Source organism: Sorex fumeus, unplaced genomic scaffold (assembly GCF_029834395.1).
Source record: "Sorex fumeus unplaced genomic scaffold, SorFum_2.1 ptg000010l, whole genome shotgun sequence".
NCBI classification, from domain to species: domain Eukaryota; kingdom Metazoa; phylum Chordata; class Mammalia; order Eulipotyphla; family Soricidae; genus Sorex; species Sorex fumeus.
The window spans coordinates 6067662-6090575 of record NW_026606067.1 but is presented as its reverse complement, the minus strand read 5'-3'; the positions used below and the strand labels follow the sequence as shown (position 1 = coordinate 6090575).

The 22914-nt window shown below is 40.6% G+C and overlaps 1 protein-coding gene across 1 annotated transcript in view; it reads right to left on the bottom strand.

Moving 5' to 3' along the window:
- The window catches only part of ZBTB41 (zinc finger and BTB domain containing 41), a 44147-nt gene that overhangs the window by 6830 nt on the left and 14403 nt on the right, over positions 1-22914 (bottom strand). Inside the window, exons 5-10 of the mRNA XM_056110677.1 lie at positions 17877-18024; positions 10090-10219; positions 4937-5032; positions 4266-4372; positions 2412-2517; positions 1395-1483 (exon numbers count right to left, since the gene is read on the bottom strand). Coding sequence (XP_055966652.1) covers positions 1395-1483; positions 2412-2517; positions 4266-4372; positions 4937-5032; positions 10090-10219; positions 17877-18024 — 676 coding nt within the window. The remainder of the gene's footprint in view (positions 1-1394; positions 1484-2411; positions 2518-4265; positions 4373-4936; positions 5033-10089; positions 10220-17876; positions 18025-22914) is intronic.

Genomic DNA, 22914 nt, shown 5'->3' with positions numbered 1-22914 from the left:
AGGTCAGAGAGAAGCAAGAGTGTGCTGAACACAGCAAGCATTTCTGGCTTTGAAAATTGCAAGACCCAAGGAATGTGCTCCCCCCACCCCCACCCCGGAAGCTTGGAGTCTCTCAGCCTAGAACCCGTGGGAAAACTGGAGTTTGGATCCTGGTCCTACAACTCCAAGCATCGACTTACTAGAAACCCAGATGAGCAGGAAGCAAATTCTTCCTTTAAGTCTTCAGAAAGAAGTAAGACCTAGCCAACATCTGGGTTTTAGCTGGAGTCAGATATCTTGGCCGCAGAGCTATATGATCATAAGTTCATAGTATTTTCTATGATTTTTGTGGTAATTTGTTCTATTATTTTGTTCTACTTTTTTTTTTGGTAATCTGCTCTTTCAGGGTCAGGGAATGAGACCCGTTATTGTTACTGTTTCTGACATATCGAATATGTCAGGGGTAGCTTGCCAGAATTAATTACTAATATAAAATGATTTGTTGTTAAATATTATTGTTTCTTATTTTTTAGCCCATCAGAACATTCAAAACCCAGTGAGAGAAAATTTGCACAAGCTAGAATTCAGGATTTCTGTTATTATTAGATTTCAACTTGCTTCTGTACAATTACCATGTCAGATGTCATGAAAATAAGGGCACAACATATTAAGCAAAGATTAAAAAAACAGTATTTGTAACAATGGATACAAAATACTGCATCTAAAATTACCAAAGTAATCATAACGAGGTTTTTCATTACCAAAGAATAAGGATATTAAAATTACTCTTTTGTTTTGGGGTCACACCCTGCAGTGCTCAAGGTTTACTCATTACTCTGTGCTCAGGGATCATCCTGGCAGGGCTCAGGGAACCATATGGAATACTGGGGATTGAACCCAGGTCATATACATGGAAGATAAATACCTTACCAATTGGACTATTTCCAGACCCACTCTCTCTATATAGAGTAAGATCATAATATTACTCATTCATGAAATCAATTTTAATGAATGAATGATACTATGGCTGGAGTGATAGCAAAGCGGGTAAGGCGTTTGCCTTGCATGCGGCCAATATTGCCGACCCAAGTTCAATTCCTCCACCCCTCTAGGAGAGCCCGGCAAGCTACCGAGAGTATCTCGCCCACACGGCAAAGCCTGGCAAGCTCCCTGTGACGTATTCAATATGCCAAACACAGTAACAAGTCTCACGATGGAGATGTTACTGGGTCCACTCGAGCAAATCAATGAACAATGGGAGGACCGTGACCGTGACCATGAATGATACTATGATCTTACTGAACAGATCAATAAAGCTTTCACTTGGGAGGAGGAACCTTAAGGAAAGTTAAAATGCCAATATTTTACAGTTCGGTAATTACACAGAAACACACAAACTACCCATTAAGTTTTACCTGAATGTGTTCGAAAATGCATTTCTAGACTTGATTTTCCTTTAAAAATTTTCTTACAAACATCACATTGATGAAATGTTGTTTTATATCTAAAAGAAAAGTTTGAGATTTTCTATATAATTTTTAATACATAACATGATTAAAATAAGTTTTAACATTATTATTTACAAATTTATATAAAATTCTCATATCAAGGAAACAAGGAATTCCAAAAAAAGATAGAACTATTTTTAACAATTATACTTACCTCTGGTTTCTTTCTCCTTCTGGTATATTTCAGCAAACAAATCTATAGGAAGTGGTTCTTTATATAACTTAATTTCAAGTTTTATATTTCTAACTTATTATTGTTTTCAATTGTAAGGAAGAAAGGGCCAGGGAGAGCTCCAGTAGTAAAGAAAGCTCTAACCTATCACCCTATTGATCAAAATCTTCAATGGCTTTTTTTTTTTTTTGCTTTTTGGGTCACATCTGGCAATGCACAGGGGTTACTCCTGGCTCTGCACTCAGGAATTACTCAGGGGTCCATATGGGATGCTGGGAATTGAACCCGGGTAGGACACATGCAAGGCAAACGCTCTACCCGCTGTGCTATCGTTCAAATCCCTTCAATGGCTTTTTAATCACAAGTAATTAAAGACAGATTCCACAATATATCTGTATGGCTCCACATTCCAGACCATAGTAAACTGGCTCTGGAACAAAGAGCCGGGTTCTGATTCTGAGATTACGTGGGCCAGCAGGGTCCTGATTCTGAGATTAGGTGGGCCAGCAGGTCAGATCCGTGGGTCCTCATGGGCAGAAATGGATTTCTAAAACCTTCCAGTGGGACAAGAGAGTCAAAGTTACTCTCATAGCAATACTGTGACATTATTGGCCTTTCTAAACAAGGTATTCACACCAGAGTGTACTGATACTCACTATGTTCTTCCTTAACATATCCACAAAAAGGGAAGGATAAGGTAAGGAAATAGGAAAAACTCCAATTTTAAATGCTCTTTCCCCCTCGTTACTTACTTTTGCCACACTTTCTCTCCAAGGTGTACGCTTTTATAATGCACAGTGAGATGATCCCTACGACCAAAACACTTTCCACATTCTTCACACTGATGAGCCTTTTCACCTTAAAGACCCAAATATTTTTATTACAATATGCATTTCGGGTCCCACCCCACCCAGAAAAAAAACCATCAAACAGTGAGATAAAATGGTGGGAAATAAGCTGGAAATCTAAAGCCACCCTTTATTCTGGCCTATTTGCTTTCTATTCTTCACTCAAATCTTTCCTCAATGATTTTGCTAACTTTCATGGAAGTGAAACCTTTTCAACACCTGAAGAAGAAATCGGTAGCCTTTTCTGCAGACTTCAAACCTTACCTTTCCATGGAACACAGATAAATGAAATTACTTCAAAACTTAGGATATTTTTAAGGATATGTAAGTCTGAAAGTCAAATCCCTCAAATGAACAGTGAATAAAGATGAGTCTATTTTATTGTTTATAAAAAGGACCTGAACATTTTCAGATCTTTGTACTTTACTTTTGATTTTTTTTTACGAATTTTTTTATCTGTGAGTATTTCTTTTGTTTGCATGAGCCAAAGTACAAATATAAAGAAAATTCTGGATGACTTCAATTACTAATCTCTATACATATACTCAGTTACAAAGGACTGACTGTTATAAAGCACCGTCTCAGCTTACATCTATGTGCGACTGAACCACGTGACCTCTAGAATTAGGAATTAAAATTTTCTTTCTAGAAATGAAAATAAGTAACTCCAGTGAAAGAGTCATCCGAACTTTCGCAGATTTAAAAGTAGGGATAACTGGGGCTGGGGCAGAAAGTTCAAAGGGCAAAGCACTTGCCTGGTGAGGCCAGGAGTTCTGGTGGCCCCATCACACACCAGACGGGAGTAGCAAGGCATCACTGGGTCCGAACAAAACCAACACACCTTGCCCTGCAGTTCTGAGTGTCACCAGGAGCGACCACTGGGCTTCTGAGCAATGCTGGGGAGGTCCCACCCACCAAAAGAAAAAAAAAAAAAAACAGTGGAGGTAACCACTACCAACCTACCTCATGGGGACCATTTAAGAAAAGAATTGCTCTCTGTTTCATACTTGATGTTTGAATTATGGTTATAATAATAATGATAATCACCTGTTCTACTGTGCTCATAGAGACGGCTCTTTCCCATTATTGTGCTCACATAGTTGGCTCTCTGAGCTTTTCCTGAACATCAATCTGAGAGGAAAATATGAAAGAAATCCCCAGGATATAAAAATTATAAATACGGTACAAAGATCTGAAATGGATCAGGATTATTAAGGTAGTCTTTTCCAAAGAGAATGTTTCAAAAAATCTACTTCTAAATGATTTTTAACACTCAACTGTGAATTTTTCTTCAGACACCTCAGTTTTTTTCTTTCAGAACCAAAGAAACCCAAGAAATCTGATCATGGCTTCTGTCTCTAAGAAAGTGCCAAAAGGGACTGGGGATGTAGCTCAGCTATACAGCATTCATCCCTGGGTTCTATACCCAGCACAGCAAGACAACACAAACAAACAAACCCCCCCCAAAAAAACAATAAATTACTGCACATATCTACATAATTATTAACGCAAAATAAAATTTTGGGAATTCAATTAAAGCAGACTTAAATGTTTAGTTCAGTTTATAAACAGTGACTAAATTATTAAAACTGCAGTGAACAGAACATGTTATCAAATTATATTCTGTCACATGCTTTTAAAACTTGTTGATCAACCAAATTATTAAAATTAGACAGCCAATCGAGACATGATGCCATATATCCCTTTCAGAAGCTTTGTAGAAGGATTTGGGAAACAACATCACAAAATACACCTTACCTGAATGTATTTTTTTGTGCTTTGTAAGGTGGTCATGACGAATAAACGTCTTCCCACATTCATCACACTCGTATCTTTTATCATCATGATGTACTCGTAAATGAAGTCTATAAGACAGCAAAACATTCAGCAAACTTGGGGATGAAAAAAAGTTTATAATATTGTATAGCACAGCGGTAGGGCGTTTGCCTTGCATGCAGCCAACATGGCCGACCCGAGTTCGATTCCTCCGCCCCTCTCGGAGAGCCCGACAAGCTACCGAGAGTATCTCGCCCGCACGGCAGAGCCTGGCAAGCTCCCCATGATGTATTCGATATGCCAAACACAGTAACAACAAAGTCTCACGATGGAGACATTACTGGGCCCGCTCGAGCAAATTGATGAACAACGGGAGGGCCTTTACCTTTACCTTTACCTTATAATATTGTATAACAGAACAAAGACAATATTGTAAGTTGAAATACAGAGGATAGGTCGATATGTGGGGTTTTTTTGCATAAATTTGCTTATGAAAAGGGCTAAAATCTTTTTCTCAACAGCCCAAAAATTACAAAAAAATTAAAATGCAGATTTTTTGGGGGGTGTTGGGACTCAACCCAGGCCTCAAACTTGTGGAATTGTATTCAACACTGGATATAATTTTATATTAAGTTAGGAAAAAAATAGCATACCTGTATGAGCTTCCATGACGAAAACTCTGCCCACAAATACTACAGAGATGAGGTTTTTCTCCACTATGAATTCTTAAATGTTCTTTCAAAGTAGTCCTAGTTTGAAAAAAAAAGTATTATATATGTATACATATATGTGTATATACATATATACATAATGATTATTTTAATGGCATTTATATACTAGAGATTTCCAGAAAGCAAACTAGAAAGGTATTCAAGAAAACAGATACTTTGGTAATTCTTTCTTCTACAATAATTTTGTTCCTTAATAAAGAACTCTCACCTACAGAAAAAGACACTTGCTATTTCTTTTAAATGTAAAAATTAGAAAGTTTAACTTTGGTCTTCTTCATGACTAATTAGCTAACAGATTTAGCCATATAGCTTGAGTAAACATTCAAGAATTCAAAATCTCAATCTTTCACAATTAAATTAAGTAAAACTGCTGTGAACTTTGATGGGAGGTTAATATTTCATAAATAAAAAAAAGTAAAGTAAAGGCCCTCCCGTTGATCATCGATTTGCTCGAGCGGGCCCAGTAACGTCTCCATTGGAGACTTTGTTGTTACTGTATCTGGCATATCGAATACGTCACAGGGAGCTTGCCAGGCTCTGCCGTACAGGCGAGATACTCTCGGTAGCTTGCCGGGCTCTCCGAGAGGGGCGGAGGAATAATTCAGTTTATCAGTACTATTCCTTTCAAACAGGTGTTCAGTATTGTATTTTAGGAAGAAAACTTTCCAGGTAATAGAATTTTCCAAATACCAGTGTCAAAAGAGAGACCAAGTAAGAGATAAAATTATTGAGTCCTAAATCCTCCAGACCCGCTGATCCTGGTGGGGGCTACCGTGGAACCCATTGCTGCTCTGGGTTCCACAGCTCCACAATTTCCTACAGTTCTAACACTCTGAGATCTCTCGTATTTGTAAAATGGTGAATATGGATTCACAAATTCTTTCAGGGGGGCTAGAAACTAAAAGACAACGAATGTACTCTGACCACTGCGGGCCTTTAAACTGTGACTACCGCCTGCTATTATTTCAGTTCCCTGCTATGTCTACAGGCTGAAGCTGAATCTGAACAAAGGTCGATATGTGCCAGTAGATGGCGCTCTTCTACTTGGACACCAACATTAGGGAAGCTACTCAAAAGGTATCGGGGCTTTGTAGAATATATCCCTAAAAGCACTCCAAACTTCTACCTCATAAGCAATTAAAAGTTAAAAAAAGGGGGGTGGGAGGGGAGACTCCTGAAGAGAGAAATGAGGTGTTTGTCACCACAGAGGGTTCCCTCTAGCATGGCCACATGTGATTCCTAAAGACAGAATCAGGAATAAATCTTAACCAAACAACAACAAAGTTTAAAAAATGGAAGACTCTCCTTCACTTCTGGTGGGAATGCCGACTGGTTCAACCCTTTTGGAAAACAGTATGGACGATTCTCAAAAAATTAGAATTTGATCTCCCATTTGACCCAGCAATACCACTCTTGGGAATATATCCCAGAAAGGCAAAAAAGTATAGTCGAAGTGACGTCTACACTTGTTTGTTCATTTCAGCACAATAGCCAGAATCTGGAAAACACCTAAGTGCCCAAGAACAGATGACTGTTAAGAAACTTTGGAACATTTACACAATGGAGTACTATGTAGCTGTTAGAAAAGATGAAGTTATACAATTTACATATAAGTGGTACTACATGGAAAGTATCATGTTAAGCGAAATGAGTCGGAAAGAGCGGGATAGACACAGAAAGACTGCATTCATCTGGGGAACATAAAGCAACAAAATGGGAGACTAACACCCAGGAGTGGCCGAGATTAGTACCAGGAATTTTGCTCCATGACTTCGAGGCCAGCCACACGTGCTAGGGGAAAAGGAAGCTCAGATAGAGAAGAGAGCACCAAATAAAGGGTGTTGGGAGGATCCTCCCAAGGTGGGAGAAGCATGCTGAAAGTAGACTATAGACCAAACATGACTGCCACTCAATGCCTCTTTTGCAAATCACAGGACCCAAAAAAAAGAGAGAGAACAAAAGGGAATGCCCTGCCACAGAGGCAGGGCGGGATGGGGGGTTTGGGGGGTGGGAGGGATGCTGGGACCCGTGGTGGTGGAGGATGGGCGCTGGTGGAGGGACGGGTACTTAATCATTGTATAACTGAAACCCAAGCACAGAAATTTGTAAGTCTATAACTGTACCTCATGGTGTTTCACTAATAAAAAAATAAATAAACAACAAGAAAAAAAAAAGGAAGAGTTCACTGATTCTTTTTTGTTTTGTTAACTTTTAGTTTTAACAGAAAGGTCTTTATGAATAAAAATAATTTTAGATTTTAGGAGGGTTGGAATTTTTTGGGGGGGAGGGACGGGCACACCTAGAAATGCTCAGGATTACTCCTGACTCTGCACTCCAGAATTACCCCTAAAAATGCTCAGCGGTCCATAGGGGATGCATGGAGATCCCTGGGCCACAGTGTGCAAAGTAAGGGCCCTACCTGCTGTACTCTCTCTCCAGACCCTAAAAAAATTTATGAGACAAAAAATAAACATTTCAATCCGGTTAACTTTCATATAAATGCAGCACACTGATATTGCTATACTGCCATCATATCCATCTGTTATTTTAAGAAAGTGGCATTTTTAGCTTTTTTAAATTATCGGATTTTAATGTTATATACAGAAGAGCATACCATTTATACAGACTATTTAAAGAATAATAATTAAGTGCATGCAGACAAAGATAAAGTCCACTACTGTAACTAAGAATACCTCCACACATCCCTCCATGCCCTTATCAGCCCTAGTGTTCTTTAGAAGTAAACACATGAAGCATTCCCTTTCTTATTTTTTTATTACCTAAGTAGTTTTGTCTCAGCTGATAGCACAATTACTATCACTACATAGTATTTATCACTAGTCTTTTTTTTTGAGAAGTCAAGAAGTAAGCACAATCCTAACTATATTACCAACATTTGATAAAGGACTGACCAACAAGACAATGCGAACATTATCTTTGTATCAATCCTTGGCTGTAACCCTTAGGCACAGTCAAAGGTTTCTTTCAGTGACTGAAGTGACGGATAGGGAAAAACACAGATGTCACCACAATTAGAGCGTGTGACATACTTGAGTGATCAGATACTAGAAGTCTGGCAGAAATAAGGTCAATGTGAAAAGATTGCTCTAGATATTAGCTTCTAAGTTTATTATGGTCTATCTCTAATTCTCATGAATAAGGGGCAGGGAGAACATTTCTGTGAAATTAAGCCAGTGTCCCCAGTTAATTCAAGCAGCAATACTAACAGAGAAGCATGAGAGCTCATCAATACACAGGTACTAACTACATGGAGGGCAGATAAGAATTTGGGTCAGGGAGGGGGAAATAGGAAGCTGTTATTCAAGCCTTATAATGTCTAGGTTATGCAACATGAATATATTCTAAAGATTTGACAAACAACACTTGACCTTTTATTTATGGCAAATAATCTTTTTTTGTTGTTGCTGTTGTTTGGGGTGACATCCGGCAGTGTCTGCGCTCAGGGATCACTCCTGGCAGGGGTCCAGGGACCATATGGGGTGGCAGGGATTGGCCCCTGGTGAGTATGCAAGGTAAGTGTTCTACTTGCTCTACTATCTCTCAGGCCAGAATGGCAAATAATCTTGAGTGCGTAGTTGTTAAGATGTTAATTATTACATTATATGATTCCTACTCTGCCCAGCCCAAATGTTTGGATCAGAGCTATTGTATTATTTCCTTCCAGAGCCATGTTTTTTAAAATCACAGTTTTATTCTAGTCTAGAAGACTCTGCCAGTTTTTGATTATCTTTCTCTTTTTGATCATGTTTGAGATCTCCATGTACTACACAAACCAATATGGAAGTTGAGGAAATGGACATTTCAGCTTTATCAAAGTGTTTACTAAATTTATTGTTATTGACTTTTATTCTTTTCACCATAGCACAGCAGGTAGGGTGTTTGCCTTGTAACGCAGCCGACCTGGCCGACCCAGGTTCGATTCCTCCACCCCTCTTGGAGAGCCCGGCAAGCTATTGAGAGTATCTAGCCCTTATGGCAAAGCCTTCTAAGCTACCTGTGGCGTATTCGATATGCCAAACACAGTAACAATTGTCACAATGGAGACGTTACTGGGCCCGCTCGAGCAAATAGATGAACAACGGGAGTGACAGTGACAGTGTTTTAAAAGAAGAAACATGCTGCCAGAGATCTTGGCGACAACAGCCCTCAACAAGGCATGTGACATCAATACATCACAACCACTGCCACCCACCACCTTTTCTGGTGGAGGCTGAATGTCCACCACAAGTATGTTACACATGTGACATCATGGTCTAGTCATTCACCATCTCCCTAAGAGTTTCTGTTGCCTCTTTAAACCCTGTCAACATTCCCAGTTCCTGTCACCAATCTTCCTCTTGATCAGTTTACCTTCTCATTCTGCTTAAGCATTTTCTCTGGTTGCAAAACAGACTAATTTCTTGCCATCAAAAAACAGCTGTATTTCCCTCACCTTGATTGTTTGACCAGGTATACACAAGTCTAGTTTACAATACTGAAGGACCTGCATTGACTTCTAATGTTCCTAGTCCACGTCATCCTAATACTTTATCCAATCTAATCTGTATTTGATCTGTTCTATCTTCTTGCTCTGCATTTTGATAAAATATCCCTCAACCTTTCTCTCAAGGTTTCTATCAGGTCTCAAATTTCTCGGAGCTCTGATTGTTATATGGATAACTCTTGCCAAATGGATTTATCACCTTCCAAACGCAGTATGTCTGCTTTTTAGTTTTCTTCTATAACATTTTTAATATAACGTCTATCCTTACATTTTTCTTTTTTCTTTTTTGTTTTGGAGGAGCTCAGGGCTTACTCCTGGCCCTATGCTCAGGGATCACTCCAGGCCAGGGAACTAGCGGGCCCAGGGAACCATATGGAATATGGGATCATACCCAGGTCAGCCACATGCAAAGGCAAAAGCTCTAACTGCTACACTATCACTCTTGCCCCTATCATGAGAGTTTAAACTAAAGCATGATTTAAGTATCTTTTTTAACACTTAAGAATTACATCTATTCATTATTTCTATATAACAGCACTGACCTTTTCTAGATATGTAGATAATGCCTTACCTTTCTCGAACTGATTTTCCACAGATAAAGCAAGTCCATTTTCTCTTTCCACCATGGGTGCATTCTATATGGCGTTTCAAATTTCCAGTGTCATTAAATTGGCGACCACATATGTCACATGGAAAAGGACCTAAAAGAATAAAATAGTGGGTACTTTTAGTTTAAAGAGTAAAGACTAAATTAAAATATGCATAATTTTATGCCTATTATTAATCATACATGTTTCATAACACAGCACAATTATAGTATTCTCTTCCCTTCTAGACTGTTGATTATTTAGAATGCACATCATAATCATCTCTACAATCTCTAGAATTGAGTATAGTTTCAAGCATGTCATATAATTTTGAATAAAGTGATATATTAAAATGAACATTCTTTAAAATAAGACTGCAACAGGGTAGAAAATGTTACATATTAAAACTTCTGGAATAAAAGATTAAAGAGAAAATTTGGAAGAATAGGTAAAAGACTTAAAAGAGTTTAGATTTTGTGGCTATAAATGTATTAATCTGTCATGGTCACTGTCCTCCCGCTGTTCATCGATTTGCTCAAGCGGGCCCAGTAACATCTCCATTGGAGACTCTGTTGGCTGGAGCGATAACACAGCGGTAGGGTATTTGCCTTGCACGCAGCCAACATGGCTGACCCGAGTTCGATTAATCTGTATAACTATAAAATTTTTAATGATGGGTATACTAAAAATAATGTGACCTTTTATTTTTATAAAATTTAACCCATATTTTTCACAGTAAACTTAATAATAGATGGTTCTCAAATTTCACCAAGATTTGACCAAATAAATATGAGTTCTATGAAATGGCAAATAAAATAAAAAGAATGTGTGAAAGGAAGGCCCTTGATAAGAGTTCAAGGAAGACTGTAAAAAGGTATCTCAGAATTTGAGGGGAAAAAAACCTGAAGACAGACTTCTAATTAAAAAAATTAATCACTGTGGCACATTGGGAAAAAATGGCATATGAACAATGATACTCAGAAACATTCTTTTTTTTTTTTTACTTTCTTTTTTTTTTTATTAGTGAAACACCATGAGGTACAGTTGTAGATTTACAATTTTTTGTGCTTGGGTTTCGATTATACAATGATCAGATACCCATCCCTCCACCAGTGCCCATTTTCCACCACCATGGATAATATCCCCCCCACCCCCATCCCCCCATCCCCCCTGTCTCTGTGGCAGGGCAATCCCTTGTGTTCTCTCTCTCCTTTTGGGTGTTGTGGTCTGCAAAAGAGGCATTGAGTGGCAAACATGTTCAGTCCATAGTCTACTTTCGACATGCATCTACCCTCCTGGGAGGATCCTCCAAACACCCTTTATTTGGTGCTCCCTTCTCTATCTGAGCTGCCCTTTCCCCTAGAATGCCCGGCTGGCCTCTAAGCTATGGAGTAATCCTCCTGGTGCTGATCTCAGCTATTCTTGGGTATTAATCTCATATTTTGTTACTTTATATCCCCCAGATGAATGCAATCTTTCTATGTCTATCCCTCTCTATCTGAGTCTATCTGACTCATTTCGCTTAGCATGATACTTTCCATGTTGTACCACTTGTATGTAAATTTTATGACTTCATCTTTTCTAAGAGCTATAGTACTCCATTGTGTAGATGTACCAAAGTTTCTTTAACCAGTCATCTGTTCTTGGGCATTCAGGTTTCTTCCAGTTTCTGGCTATTGTAAAGAGTGCTGCAATGAACAAACAAGTGCAGATGTCACTTCGACTATACATTTTTGCCTCTCTGGGATATATTCCCAGGAGTGGTATTGCTGGGTCAAATGGGAGCTCAATTTCTAATTTTTTGAGAATTGTCCATACTGTTTTCCAGAAGGGCTGAACCAGTCGGCATTCCCACCAACAGTGAAGGAGTGTCCCTTTCTCGCCACATCCGCGCCAGCATCGGTTGCTTTTGTTCTTTTGAATGTGGGCCAGGCTCTGAGGTGTGAGATGGTATCTCATTGTTGTTTTGATCTGCATCTCCCTGATGATTAATGATGTAGAGCATTTTCTCATGTGCTTTTTTGCCATTCGGATTTCTTCTTTGAGAAAGTTTCTGTTCATTTCATTGCCCCATTTTTGGATGGGGTTGGATGTTTTCTTCTTGTGGAGTTTAACCAGTATTTTGTATATCCTGGATATCAATCCCTTGTCAGATGTGTATTCAGCGAATATCCTTTCCCATTCTGTAGACTGTCTTTGTATTTTGGTCACTGTTTCTTTGGAGGTGCAGAAGCTTCTTAGTTTAAGATAGTCCCATTTATCTATCTCTGTTTTCACTCAGAAACATTCTTAACAGTCCTCCATAGTTGCATAATTTGGTGAATTTCAACATACGTTTTGTACATCAGAAAAGAATGATATCCTTAAAATATATACTTACCTTTAATATATTCTCATTAGAATATTTAATATTTCATGGGACTTGGGCTTTTTATTCACTTATGAACTAATTCAACAAATATTTAATTTTTACTTCACATCTGGGACTTAATTTAGGAAAGTACAAGAAGAATCCCACCTATCCTAGACCTCTTCTCAAAGAGTTCCAGTATACTGGGAAAAGAAGAATCAGCATATATAAACTTGAAAATAAATAGACAAAGCAGGGGCTAGAGCGATAGCACAGCAGGTAGGACGTTTGCCTTACACGCAGCCAACATGGCCAACACAGGTTCGATTCCCAGCATCCCATATGGTCCCCTGAGCACCGCCAGGAGTGATTCCTGAGTGCATGAGCCAGGAGTAACCCCTAAGTATCGCCGGGTGTGACCCAAAAAGAAAAAAAAATAGACAAAGCAAATACAAGTTCCAAACTAAACACATTAGGGGAAGTGTAATGATGATGATGGGTCAAGAATGACGTATCCAGTAATACAAATTTTTATCAACTCTTAACTCCATGGAGGGCTGCAGCTGGGTGAAAGCACTGTCACCTTCTCATAGTGTCACTTACTCAAGAGTTTTTTAAGAAAACGAAAAATCAGTTTCCCCCTTTACTGAATGTCCAGTTTTGCATGGTGCTAATCCTCTTTAGAATTAATTCATGACATCAAGCTGGGGACTTAAACTAAAGCAGCACTTCAAACCAACACTAGACAGAATCAAATTTGACTTTCTAAAATTGCATTTAAAATATTTATTGGGGAGGGTGGTTGCGCCTACTAAAGGTGGTGTTCAGGGGACATGGGGGTTGTCACGACAATACTGAGCCAGGTTGTGGTCCCATGGTTTCATGCCAGGGCCAGAAAATGTGGATCAACTTGGGCCCTTTGGTGCCAGAGACCACCCAAGACATTCCTCTCAGTGCTTGGGGAACCTCCAAGCCACACCAGGTGAGGGTCTCTGGGGTTATGCCCTCATCCCTGAACTACTTCCCTGTTCCAAACTGAGCTTTCTAAAGCCAAATTAGTTTTTACACTTGTAATAAAAGTGTAACAAAACTGTGTCTAAACCTAGATTCTACTTGGTAGTTCTCTCTCCCTCATTACAGAATACTTAGTTCTAATATAAGTATCATGAGTATAGCTCTGAACATCCTAAACCAGTGACTCCCAGGTGTGCAGCATTGTGACCATCAATATTACCTAGGAACTAGTTAGAAATGCAGATTCTCAGACATGAACCACTAACCTAAAACATATTGTGAAAAGAGATGATAGAGATGGAATGCAAAGGACGATATATACATATACACACATATATTAAATATAAGCTTGTATGTAATACATAATTTAATATGATATAGTTACCATATTTAATATGGTAACTATACCAACCCATATGTTTTAATCACATAAAGCACTCAAAGTTGTCTCCCATTTGGTATATATATATATATTTTTTCATAAGTAACAAATGGAAGAAAATGCAAAGCTGCTACTTTATTTCATAAATCATATTTCTCAGACATCTGAAATAATTATAATAACAATAATGTATTCAGAAAAAGAGAAAGCAGACAATGACCCTCTCTGCTTGGCTCTGGGAACACATTTATTTGATCCCCAACAATATCCATGAGGCAAGTATTAATTTTCTTCCTTTAATGAACAGAAACCTGGAGCTCTGTGAGGCTCTCACAGCTCCACACTAAGTGGTTAAGTCACACGTGGGAAACAAGCCCAGGAATACAGTCTTTCAGTTTCCATTTCTCCATCATGCTATACCTACTAATAGCTTGCCTTCTTATAAACATTAACCTAACGAAGTAAATAGCAACTCATTAAAAATTAAACAATTTATTTGAAAATTGTTTGTGTAGGCATAGCAATAAAACAAGATGACTGGTTTGATTACCTACTGGACTGCAATTAATTTGGGCAGGAATTGCCCTAGATCTTGACACAGAGCTGATAATATAGTTAACTAAATATTTACTGCTCTGAAAGCGGAATATATTTCCATGGGATGACTTTCTCTGTAAACTTAGCTTGTGACATTTCAGGAATTGTCTTTACTGAAATTCTGCAGGTGAGAGAAAAGGAATCTCTACAAAGCAACAAATTATTTTTAAAAATCTAGTCCAACCACCTTTTCAGAAGTGTTTGCTTCAACAACTCTAACTGCTCATTAGTTTAGCATCTGCTTATGAACTTTCACTGACAGGAAAGTGCTGTGGAAGTGCCAGGATACTTCTATCCATGGCCCAGAGAGAAAGTCTGGCAAGCAGGGCATTTGCCTTGCATGCAGACGACCTGAATTCAAGCCACATATGGTCCCCTGAGCCGGGTGTGGACCCAAATTCAGGGTGGAAAAAGATACTTCAATTTGTAAATTCCAATACTGAAAAAAATTATTTCTAAAGTGAAACTAAACCAATGTCTTAGAACTTTCAATTATTTTAGAATGCTTATTCTTTCCGAGAGCCCAGCAAGCTATCGAGAGTATCCCGCTCGCACGGAAGAGCCTGGCAAGCTCCCTGTGGCATATTCGATATGCCTAAAACAGTAACAACAAGTCTCACAATAGAGATGTTACTGGTACCTGCTCAAGCAAATTGATGAACAATCGGAGGACAGTGCTACAGTGCTATAGACATTCTTTCAGTAAAAGATATATTTAATAAAACTAAAAAAAACAAAGGATATAGATGCAAATATTTTTGACATAAAAATACCACTTTTTATTATGATTTTCTATAACACTGGACAAGAAAATATTATCTATGATTTTCATTTCAAAAAAGAAGCCTATCAATTCCTTAATAAAATGGTTTTCCTTAAAATCAGAATATAAAAAATTTCTCACATGTAACATGTAATCATAAACAAACTCTAATTATAGCTCTGATTATTACAAAACCTATTTCCGTATGATAGTGTTTTAGAGGTTGAAATGAAATATTATAATAGAGCAATTTATTAAAAGCAATTAACGAAGAGGGATAAAGTTAAAAGATAAACTGTTTTAGCATATTCTAACTTATGTATAGTAGACTAATACATTAGTAGAGTGAAAAAAATATGTATTTCTTACTGTAAAACTGAGATTTAAAAACTATTTGAAGATAGATACTTTATATGCCTTTCCCAGACAAAAAATTCCTTCAAATGTTTCTCAAGTGGCAGAATTTTAAGATGCCAGCTGGGCGAGAGAAGAAATACTTCAAGTCGCAGGGTGCTTGCCTTGCACACAGTGGACCAGGGTCCAACCCCTAGCACCACGTTATGGTACCCTGAGTACTGCCAAAAGTAATAACTGAGCACATAGCCAGGATTAAACTCTGAGCAACCTGGGTGCGGCCCAAGCCCCCAGGTCTCACAAAGACCCTATCTTACCATAATTTTTTTTTGGGGGGGATCACACCCAGAGATACACAGAGGTTACTCCTAGCTCATGCACTCAGAAATTACTCCTGGAGGTGCTTGGGGGACCATATGGGATGTTGGGAATCGAACCCAGGTCGGCCGTGTGCAAGGCAAATGCCCTACCTGCCATGCTATAGCTCCAGCCCCACTTACCATAATTATTACCCACCTGTAGCACTGTAGCACTGTCCTCCCGTTGTTCATCAATTTGCTTGAGCAGGCCAAGTAATGTCTCCATCATGAGACTTGTTGTTACTGTGTTTGGCACGTCGGATACGTCACGGGTAGCTTTCCAGGCTTTGCCGTGTGGGTGAGATACTCTCAGTAGCTTGCCAGGCTCTCCGAGAGGGGCGGAGGAATTGAACTCAGGTCGCCAAGTAGGCCGCATGCAAGGCAAATGCCCTACCTGCTGTGCTATTGGCCGACCCAAGTTTTATAAAGATAGATTCTTTATGAGTTATTTGTTGTATTTAACTTTAATGCCATATCCAGAAACAAATGTAATTCAGATTAATCTGAAATAAGTAAATTACAACCCTAATTCTGAGTATATAATTTTTTAAATTACATTATCATGGTTTATAATAGTACAATAATTGTTGTTTGCCACTTCCTGTGCTACTGTACTACATTCACTACCACAATGCCAACACCCTTCCACCATTGGCCCCAGGTCCTGTTTCCCTAAGCTCTCCCACTTCACTCCATTCTCAGTTCCCACAAACATTTATGTTAATATAGTTTATAACCACCCTGATCTCTGTCAGTCATATGGTATTTGTTCAGATTGTGTCTAAAAGGTCTCTGCTAGTAACCTTTTATCTGTCACTGTCCTCCCGTTGTTCGTTGATTTGCTCGAGCGGGCCCAGTAACGTATCCATTGGAGACTTTGTTGTTACTGTGTTTGGCATATCGAATACATCACGGGGAGCTTGCCAGGCTCTGCCGTGCGGGCGAGATACTCTCGGTAGCTTGCTGGGCTCTCAGAGAGGGGCGGAGGAATCGAACTCGGGTTGGCCATGTTGGCTGCATGCAAGGCAAACGCCCTACTGCTGTGCTATCGATCCAGCCCAGTAACCTTATATATAAAAAAGAAATCTGGATTCTATGCCTTTTTATAGTTCTATAATCTCCAGTGATTAAAAGTCAGATCATTCCCATCCTTAAAATTTTGTGTCTATTCTGAGTTTTAGTTTGATTTGTTTTGGCCTTTTATACAGGTAAATTTCGGGTTATCTTTCTGTTTTTGGTCTACCCTGTCAGTTTTTTGTGACCTGAAAATTTAATAAGCATGAAACATATATTTTACTCAAGTTTTCATTAAATACAATGACACATGAACTAGAATGGGATTATTTCACTTTGGATTGCAATAATATACATGGGAATTAAATGTCCTACATGGACCTACTTGTACTACAAGCCTATTTAGACCACAAGCCCCCATTTTGGGCGTGGCATTAGGTAGATAATTTGACAAATAAAAATATTACATTTCAAACCTATTATTTATCACAACACCTGAAAAATACTGTTTTTCAAAACAAAATTCCATATCCTGAGCACTCACACATGTATCCAACAATCACTGTGAATAAACATAGCTTACGACCAGGAACACATCTACCACCAAAACAATATCACAGAATAAACCTATTTCCTCATCCTCAGCTTCTAGCAAATTTAGGTTAGTAAGTATTTGCATCTACCTTAGATGACATTTTATTTTTAAATTTCATCATCCTCATTTCTAAAATGAGGATGATAATTATGTCTGCTTCTTAGGATTATTGTGATCCCTAGGTGAAATAATCCTTGAATTAGTCATGCCTGGAAGTACAGCAAATCATATGCTCTTCCCAATTCACAGCTCTCTCTGTGGTTCAGTGGCAACCAGCTCCTTCCTGTGCGACATGAGAATCAATAATCGCTGTGACTGCTTCGAGAAAACGTAACTTGCTTACCCAGATGGAACTTTTCTTGATGCTTCAATCGTGCAAAGCGAGATTTGAAATGTTCCTCACAATACGTACACTTAAAAGGTTTATCCTGAGAATGTAGAATCATGTGTTCTTCCAAGTGTGGTCTTCGAGTAAAAGATTTCTTACAAATCTGAAGAAAAACAAAAAGCACAAAAATTGTAAGACAATCTGAATCAAATTTTCAAATACAAATTCTATGATGAGAAATAAACACACAAACTCTAGTAAAGGAAAATTTCTCCCAACAGGACACTTACCAAAAGCGTAAGTAAATTCTATAATGCAGTGGGGTGGGGGTGGGGGAATTGGAGGAATTGAAAAATTAAGTTAGTACTACAAATCACTCAGTTTCAACTTGTCACATTTCTTAAAACCGAATTTCTAATATTTCAGTTATTTCACAATCTTAATTCTAGTCAAATTTCTAGATCTATCATTGTTGGGTAACATTGCTTTGTCCTTCAACAAGAAGCTTAGATTTATCTGGTTACACCCATTAATCTGGTTACATCCATCAATCTGGTTACACCCACCACAGTGCTCCAGAGGCACTTCCACTTCCATTGTGTTTACATGTAAACATGTAAACAGTCTTCCCGATGCTCTCCTTCCCACCCAGTTAATCAGCTTTCCCCGTAATCAGACTTTGTTAATTTGTAAGATCAGTTTCCCAGAAATCTATGATTTTATATATATGAGTGAAATATTGCCTTTCTCCTCTCCTTATGCCTTATGAATAGTTTACCTTAAAGTAATATCCTTTTTGTATAGATACAGGAAGACCGTTAACATTATGCTTTGTAATTTAGGATTTGATTGGCCTTGAATATTATTCACTCCCGGGCATCTGCTTTCTCGACTTAGCCTCAGTTGCCCTTAGTTCCTAACACCCCAAAAGCAGGGTCCCGACGAGGGACTGAATGGACCCAGGGCAAGCGATGAGCTACCCTGGCAGCGAAATGGGCCAGCCCAAAGTGTCACGATTCTTAACTATAAGTTAAGAGTTTGATCATAGACAAATGCTGTCATGATCCAAAGGTAACGACAAGACTAGGATCCTGCTAGGGGTGGGAAAGACTATCTGGCCTGAGCACCATAGTCTGAGATCGAGATGGCCCTAGGAGAACAATTCTATAAGTTTAAGATATTTCTTACTGTCTCCATACAAAATGATTTATATTATATTCTTGTATGCTTGTCGGACAAGGAGAGAGAGGCACGCCCATGGGATTATGCTTTAGTGGGTCCTCATGCTGAGAGAGGATCTGTCCTAGGAGCGGCCTTCCCTGAGGCTAAGATTTCTACCCCTATTGATTGTGACTGCACCTATGTAATTGTTTCCCCCATTCTCTTGGAGAGAGATATAAGGAGACTGTAGATTGGGCAGGGGGGGCAGAGACAGAAGGAGAGATGAGGAGAGAATCAGAATAAACTACGACTAATACCTACCAGCCTGGCCCTCGTTCCTTCCTCTGCCTGACCATCGCCATGGACCTCTCCGGGGTGGGAGAAGGGTGAGACTACCGAACGCGGGTGGCGGGAGAGATAGAGCCACCGCCGCTGTGGGTGCCGTGCCCTCTCTTGTGTGAGTTTACACATATCATATATTTTAAATAACTTATATGGCATGAATAAGAGATTTTATTACTACTGCCATATATTGATTAGAAAGAAGAAAAAGATACCCCAGAAAGGTCACTTTAAAATTTGTATCTTCAAGTGATCAGAATGAAGAGATATACCTTTAGAAAACATCTGGCAGACATATTAAGGGGGGGGCTGGAGGAGGGGGCTTACCTAATAGTAATGACAAAAACAATAATAGCATATACATATACATATACCCAGGCATGATTCTAATTCAAGGAATTCAAGGATTATTTCACCTAGGAATCACAATAATCCTAAGAAGCAAACATAATTATCATCCTCCTTTTTGAAATGAGGATGATGAAATTTAAAAATAAAATGTCATCTAAAGTAGATGCAAATACTTACTAACCTGAATTTTCTAGAAGCTGTAATGAGAGAAAGGATGAGATTTTTTGCTGTGAGCATAACTGAAGCTGGGAAGTAAGGAAGACAAAGTGATAGCTAATGTCAACATGTAATACACAAGAACTACTGTTGGGGATAAAGTCATCTCCAAGTCTTTCTCCACTCCTCCCGCTAAAAATGCAGACCACTTCTCCCATAGTTCTTCCCTAGCCGTGGAGACCTGCTTGGCCGACAGTCTTGGGAGTGATCCTCTGGGACTCTGCCTCACACTTGACCTAGGCTTCTGCGAACACACGCACGCTTGGAGGCTAGCTGCCATGACAGACTGGGCTCAGGTTGCTCCGTGGAAAGATCCAAGTGGAGAAGTATCAAGGCTCATAAGCAATGGTCCTAAGCAAGACACTAGTCATCCACCTATACCCAGGTTGCCAATCAACTGAAAGAGTCACTTTGGAAGTGGTCTCACATCGAATCATACCAGATTAGAATATCACAAGTTGAAAATTGAACACAGCTGATGCCATGTTGTGTAGAGTTACCTAACGCAGTTCAGCCTCAAATTTAGATAACCCACAAAATGGTGAGATAAAAGTGATTGACTCGAAGCGTTCAGCATAAGAGAAGGAACACATGGAGGGTGCAGGATCCCGGAGGAAAAAAAAAAAAAGAAAAAACAGGTTCCAAAAAGAGCCGAGATCACCGGCAAGTTCCAGATGGAGTAGGTGCCGCATCCCGCCTCCCCCAGATGGAACCCCGGTGACCAGAAGCCTCTACAAACACAGCTCGAGTATGCGGGAACGAGGACTTTTTCTCAAATCTGCCGGACTACACCTCCCAGGTAACCTCTGATTCCGGAAGTCACGCCCACAGCCCGCCCCCCAGCGCCATCTTTGAAGCGTTCAGCATAAGAGAAGGAACACATGGAGGGTGCGGGATCCCGGAGGAAAAAAAAAAAAAAGAAAAAACAGGTTCCAAAAAGAGCCGAGATCACCGGCAAGTTCCAGATGGAGTAGGTGCCGCATCCCGCCTCCCCCAGATGGAACCCCGGTGACCAGAAGCCTCTACAAACACAGCTCGAGTATGCGGGAACGAGGACTTTTTCTCAAAACCGACATCTCTCTATATACAAAGTGATCAATGAGAAGTAAACGACCCAATCTTTCTCCCTGAAAATCAGACTTAAGTTTGGAGCACGGCCACAGCCCCAGAAACACAAGGACTTAATGCAGAACCCAGCAGCTTAGAGCAGAAAAGTGAACGGACGAGTTAACCCAGGCCATCATTTCTGCCCAGAGGGGAAAGGGTGTTGCCCCATTCGCCCTCTCTTGTCTGGAAAGAAGGATGGCGGCCGCATGGGAGCCTTGTGGACAGCAGGTATGAGCCAGGGGTGTGGGGGCGACTAAAACCTCATGGGAAGGGGGGCGTTCCGGTCCGTCCTTCACGCCCTACCGAGGTCACCAGTTGCCCCCCACGAGCGGCTCTCCAGCACGGCCACAGCCCCAGAAGCACAAGGGCTTAATGCAGAACCCAGCAGCTTGGAGCAGAAAAGTGAAAGGACTATGCGTTAATCCAGGCAATCATTTCTGCCCAGAGGGGAAAGGGTGTTGCTCCCTTCCGCCCTCCTCCCTCTGGAAAGAAAGATGGCAGCCACATGGGAGCCTTGTGGACAGCAGGTATGAGCCGGGGGTGTGGGGGCGACTAAAACCTCATGGGAAGGGGGGCGTTCCAGTCCGTCCTTCACGCCCTACCGAGGTCACCAGTCACCCCCCACGAGCGGCTCTCCAGCACAGCCACGGCTCCAGAAGCACAAGGACTTAATGCAGAACCCAGCAGCTTGGAGCAGAAAAGTGAATGGACTATGCGTTGATCCAGCCCATCAAGTCTGCCGGAGGGGAAAGGGTGTTGCCCCATTCGCCCTCTCCTCTCTGGAAAGAAAGATGGCGGCCACATGGGAGCCTTGTGGACAGCAGGTATGAGCCGGGAGTGTGGGGGCGACTAAAACCTCATGGGAAGGGGGGCGTTTCGGTCCGCCCTTCACGCCCTACCGAGGCCACCAGCTGCCCCCACGAGCGGCTCTCCAGCACGGCCACAGCCCCAGAAGCACAATGACCTAATGCAGAACCCAGCAGCTTGGAGCAGAAAAGTGAAAGGACTATGCGTTAATCCAGGCAATCATTTCTGCCCAGAGGGGAAAGGGTGTTGCTCCCTTCCGCCCTCCTCCCTCTGGAAAGAAAGATGGCGGCCACATGGGAGCCTTGTGGACAGCAGGTATGAGCCGGGGGAGTGGGGGCGACTAAAACCTCATGGGTCGGGGGGCGTTCCGGTCCGTCCTTCACGCCCTACCGAGGTCACCAGTCGCCCCCCGCGAGCAGCTATCCAGCACGGCCATGGCCCCAGAAGCACAAGGACTTAATGCAGAACCCAGCAGCTTGGAGCAGAAAAGTGAACGGACTATGCGTTGATTCAGCCCATCAAGTCTGCCGGAGGGGAAAGGGTGTTGCCCCATTCGCCCTCTCCTCTCTAGAAAGAAAGATGGCGGCCACATGGGAGCCTTGTGGACAGCAGGTATGAGCTGGGAGTGTGGGGGCGACTAAAACCTCATGGGAAGGGGGGCGTTTCGCTCCGCCCTTCACGCCCTACCGAGGCCACCGGTTGCCCCCCGTGAGCGGCTCTCCAGCACGGCCACTTCTCCAGTGCACAGAGACCAATTTCTTAACTATCTGACTTTCAGTAGAAATACTTCCAGGGTCAATAGGTAAAATAGCAGAAATCCAAAACAACATTTAATTCTTGAACCCAGCTGTAGAAAGCAAATCACTTCACAATGCTTTTTCAGCATGTCTGATTTGGGGGGGGGGGGTAAACTCTAAATAATAGTGGTGAATCTTTTATTGAAACAATGAATCTAATCAAAGCAGATAGAGTGTTAACTAGAATTCATCTGCCTCACAGGGACGGGGAGGGGTGGGGGGTGGGGTTTTATTGGGGTTCTTCATGGTAAAAAATAAGTATTGGTAAAGGG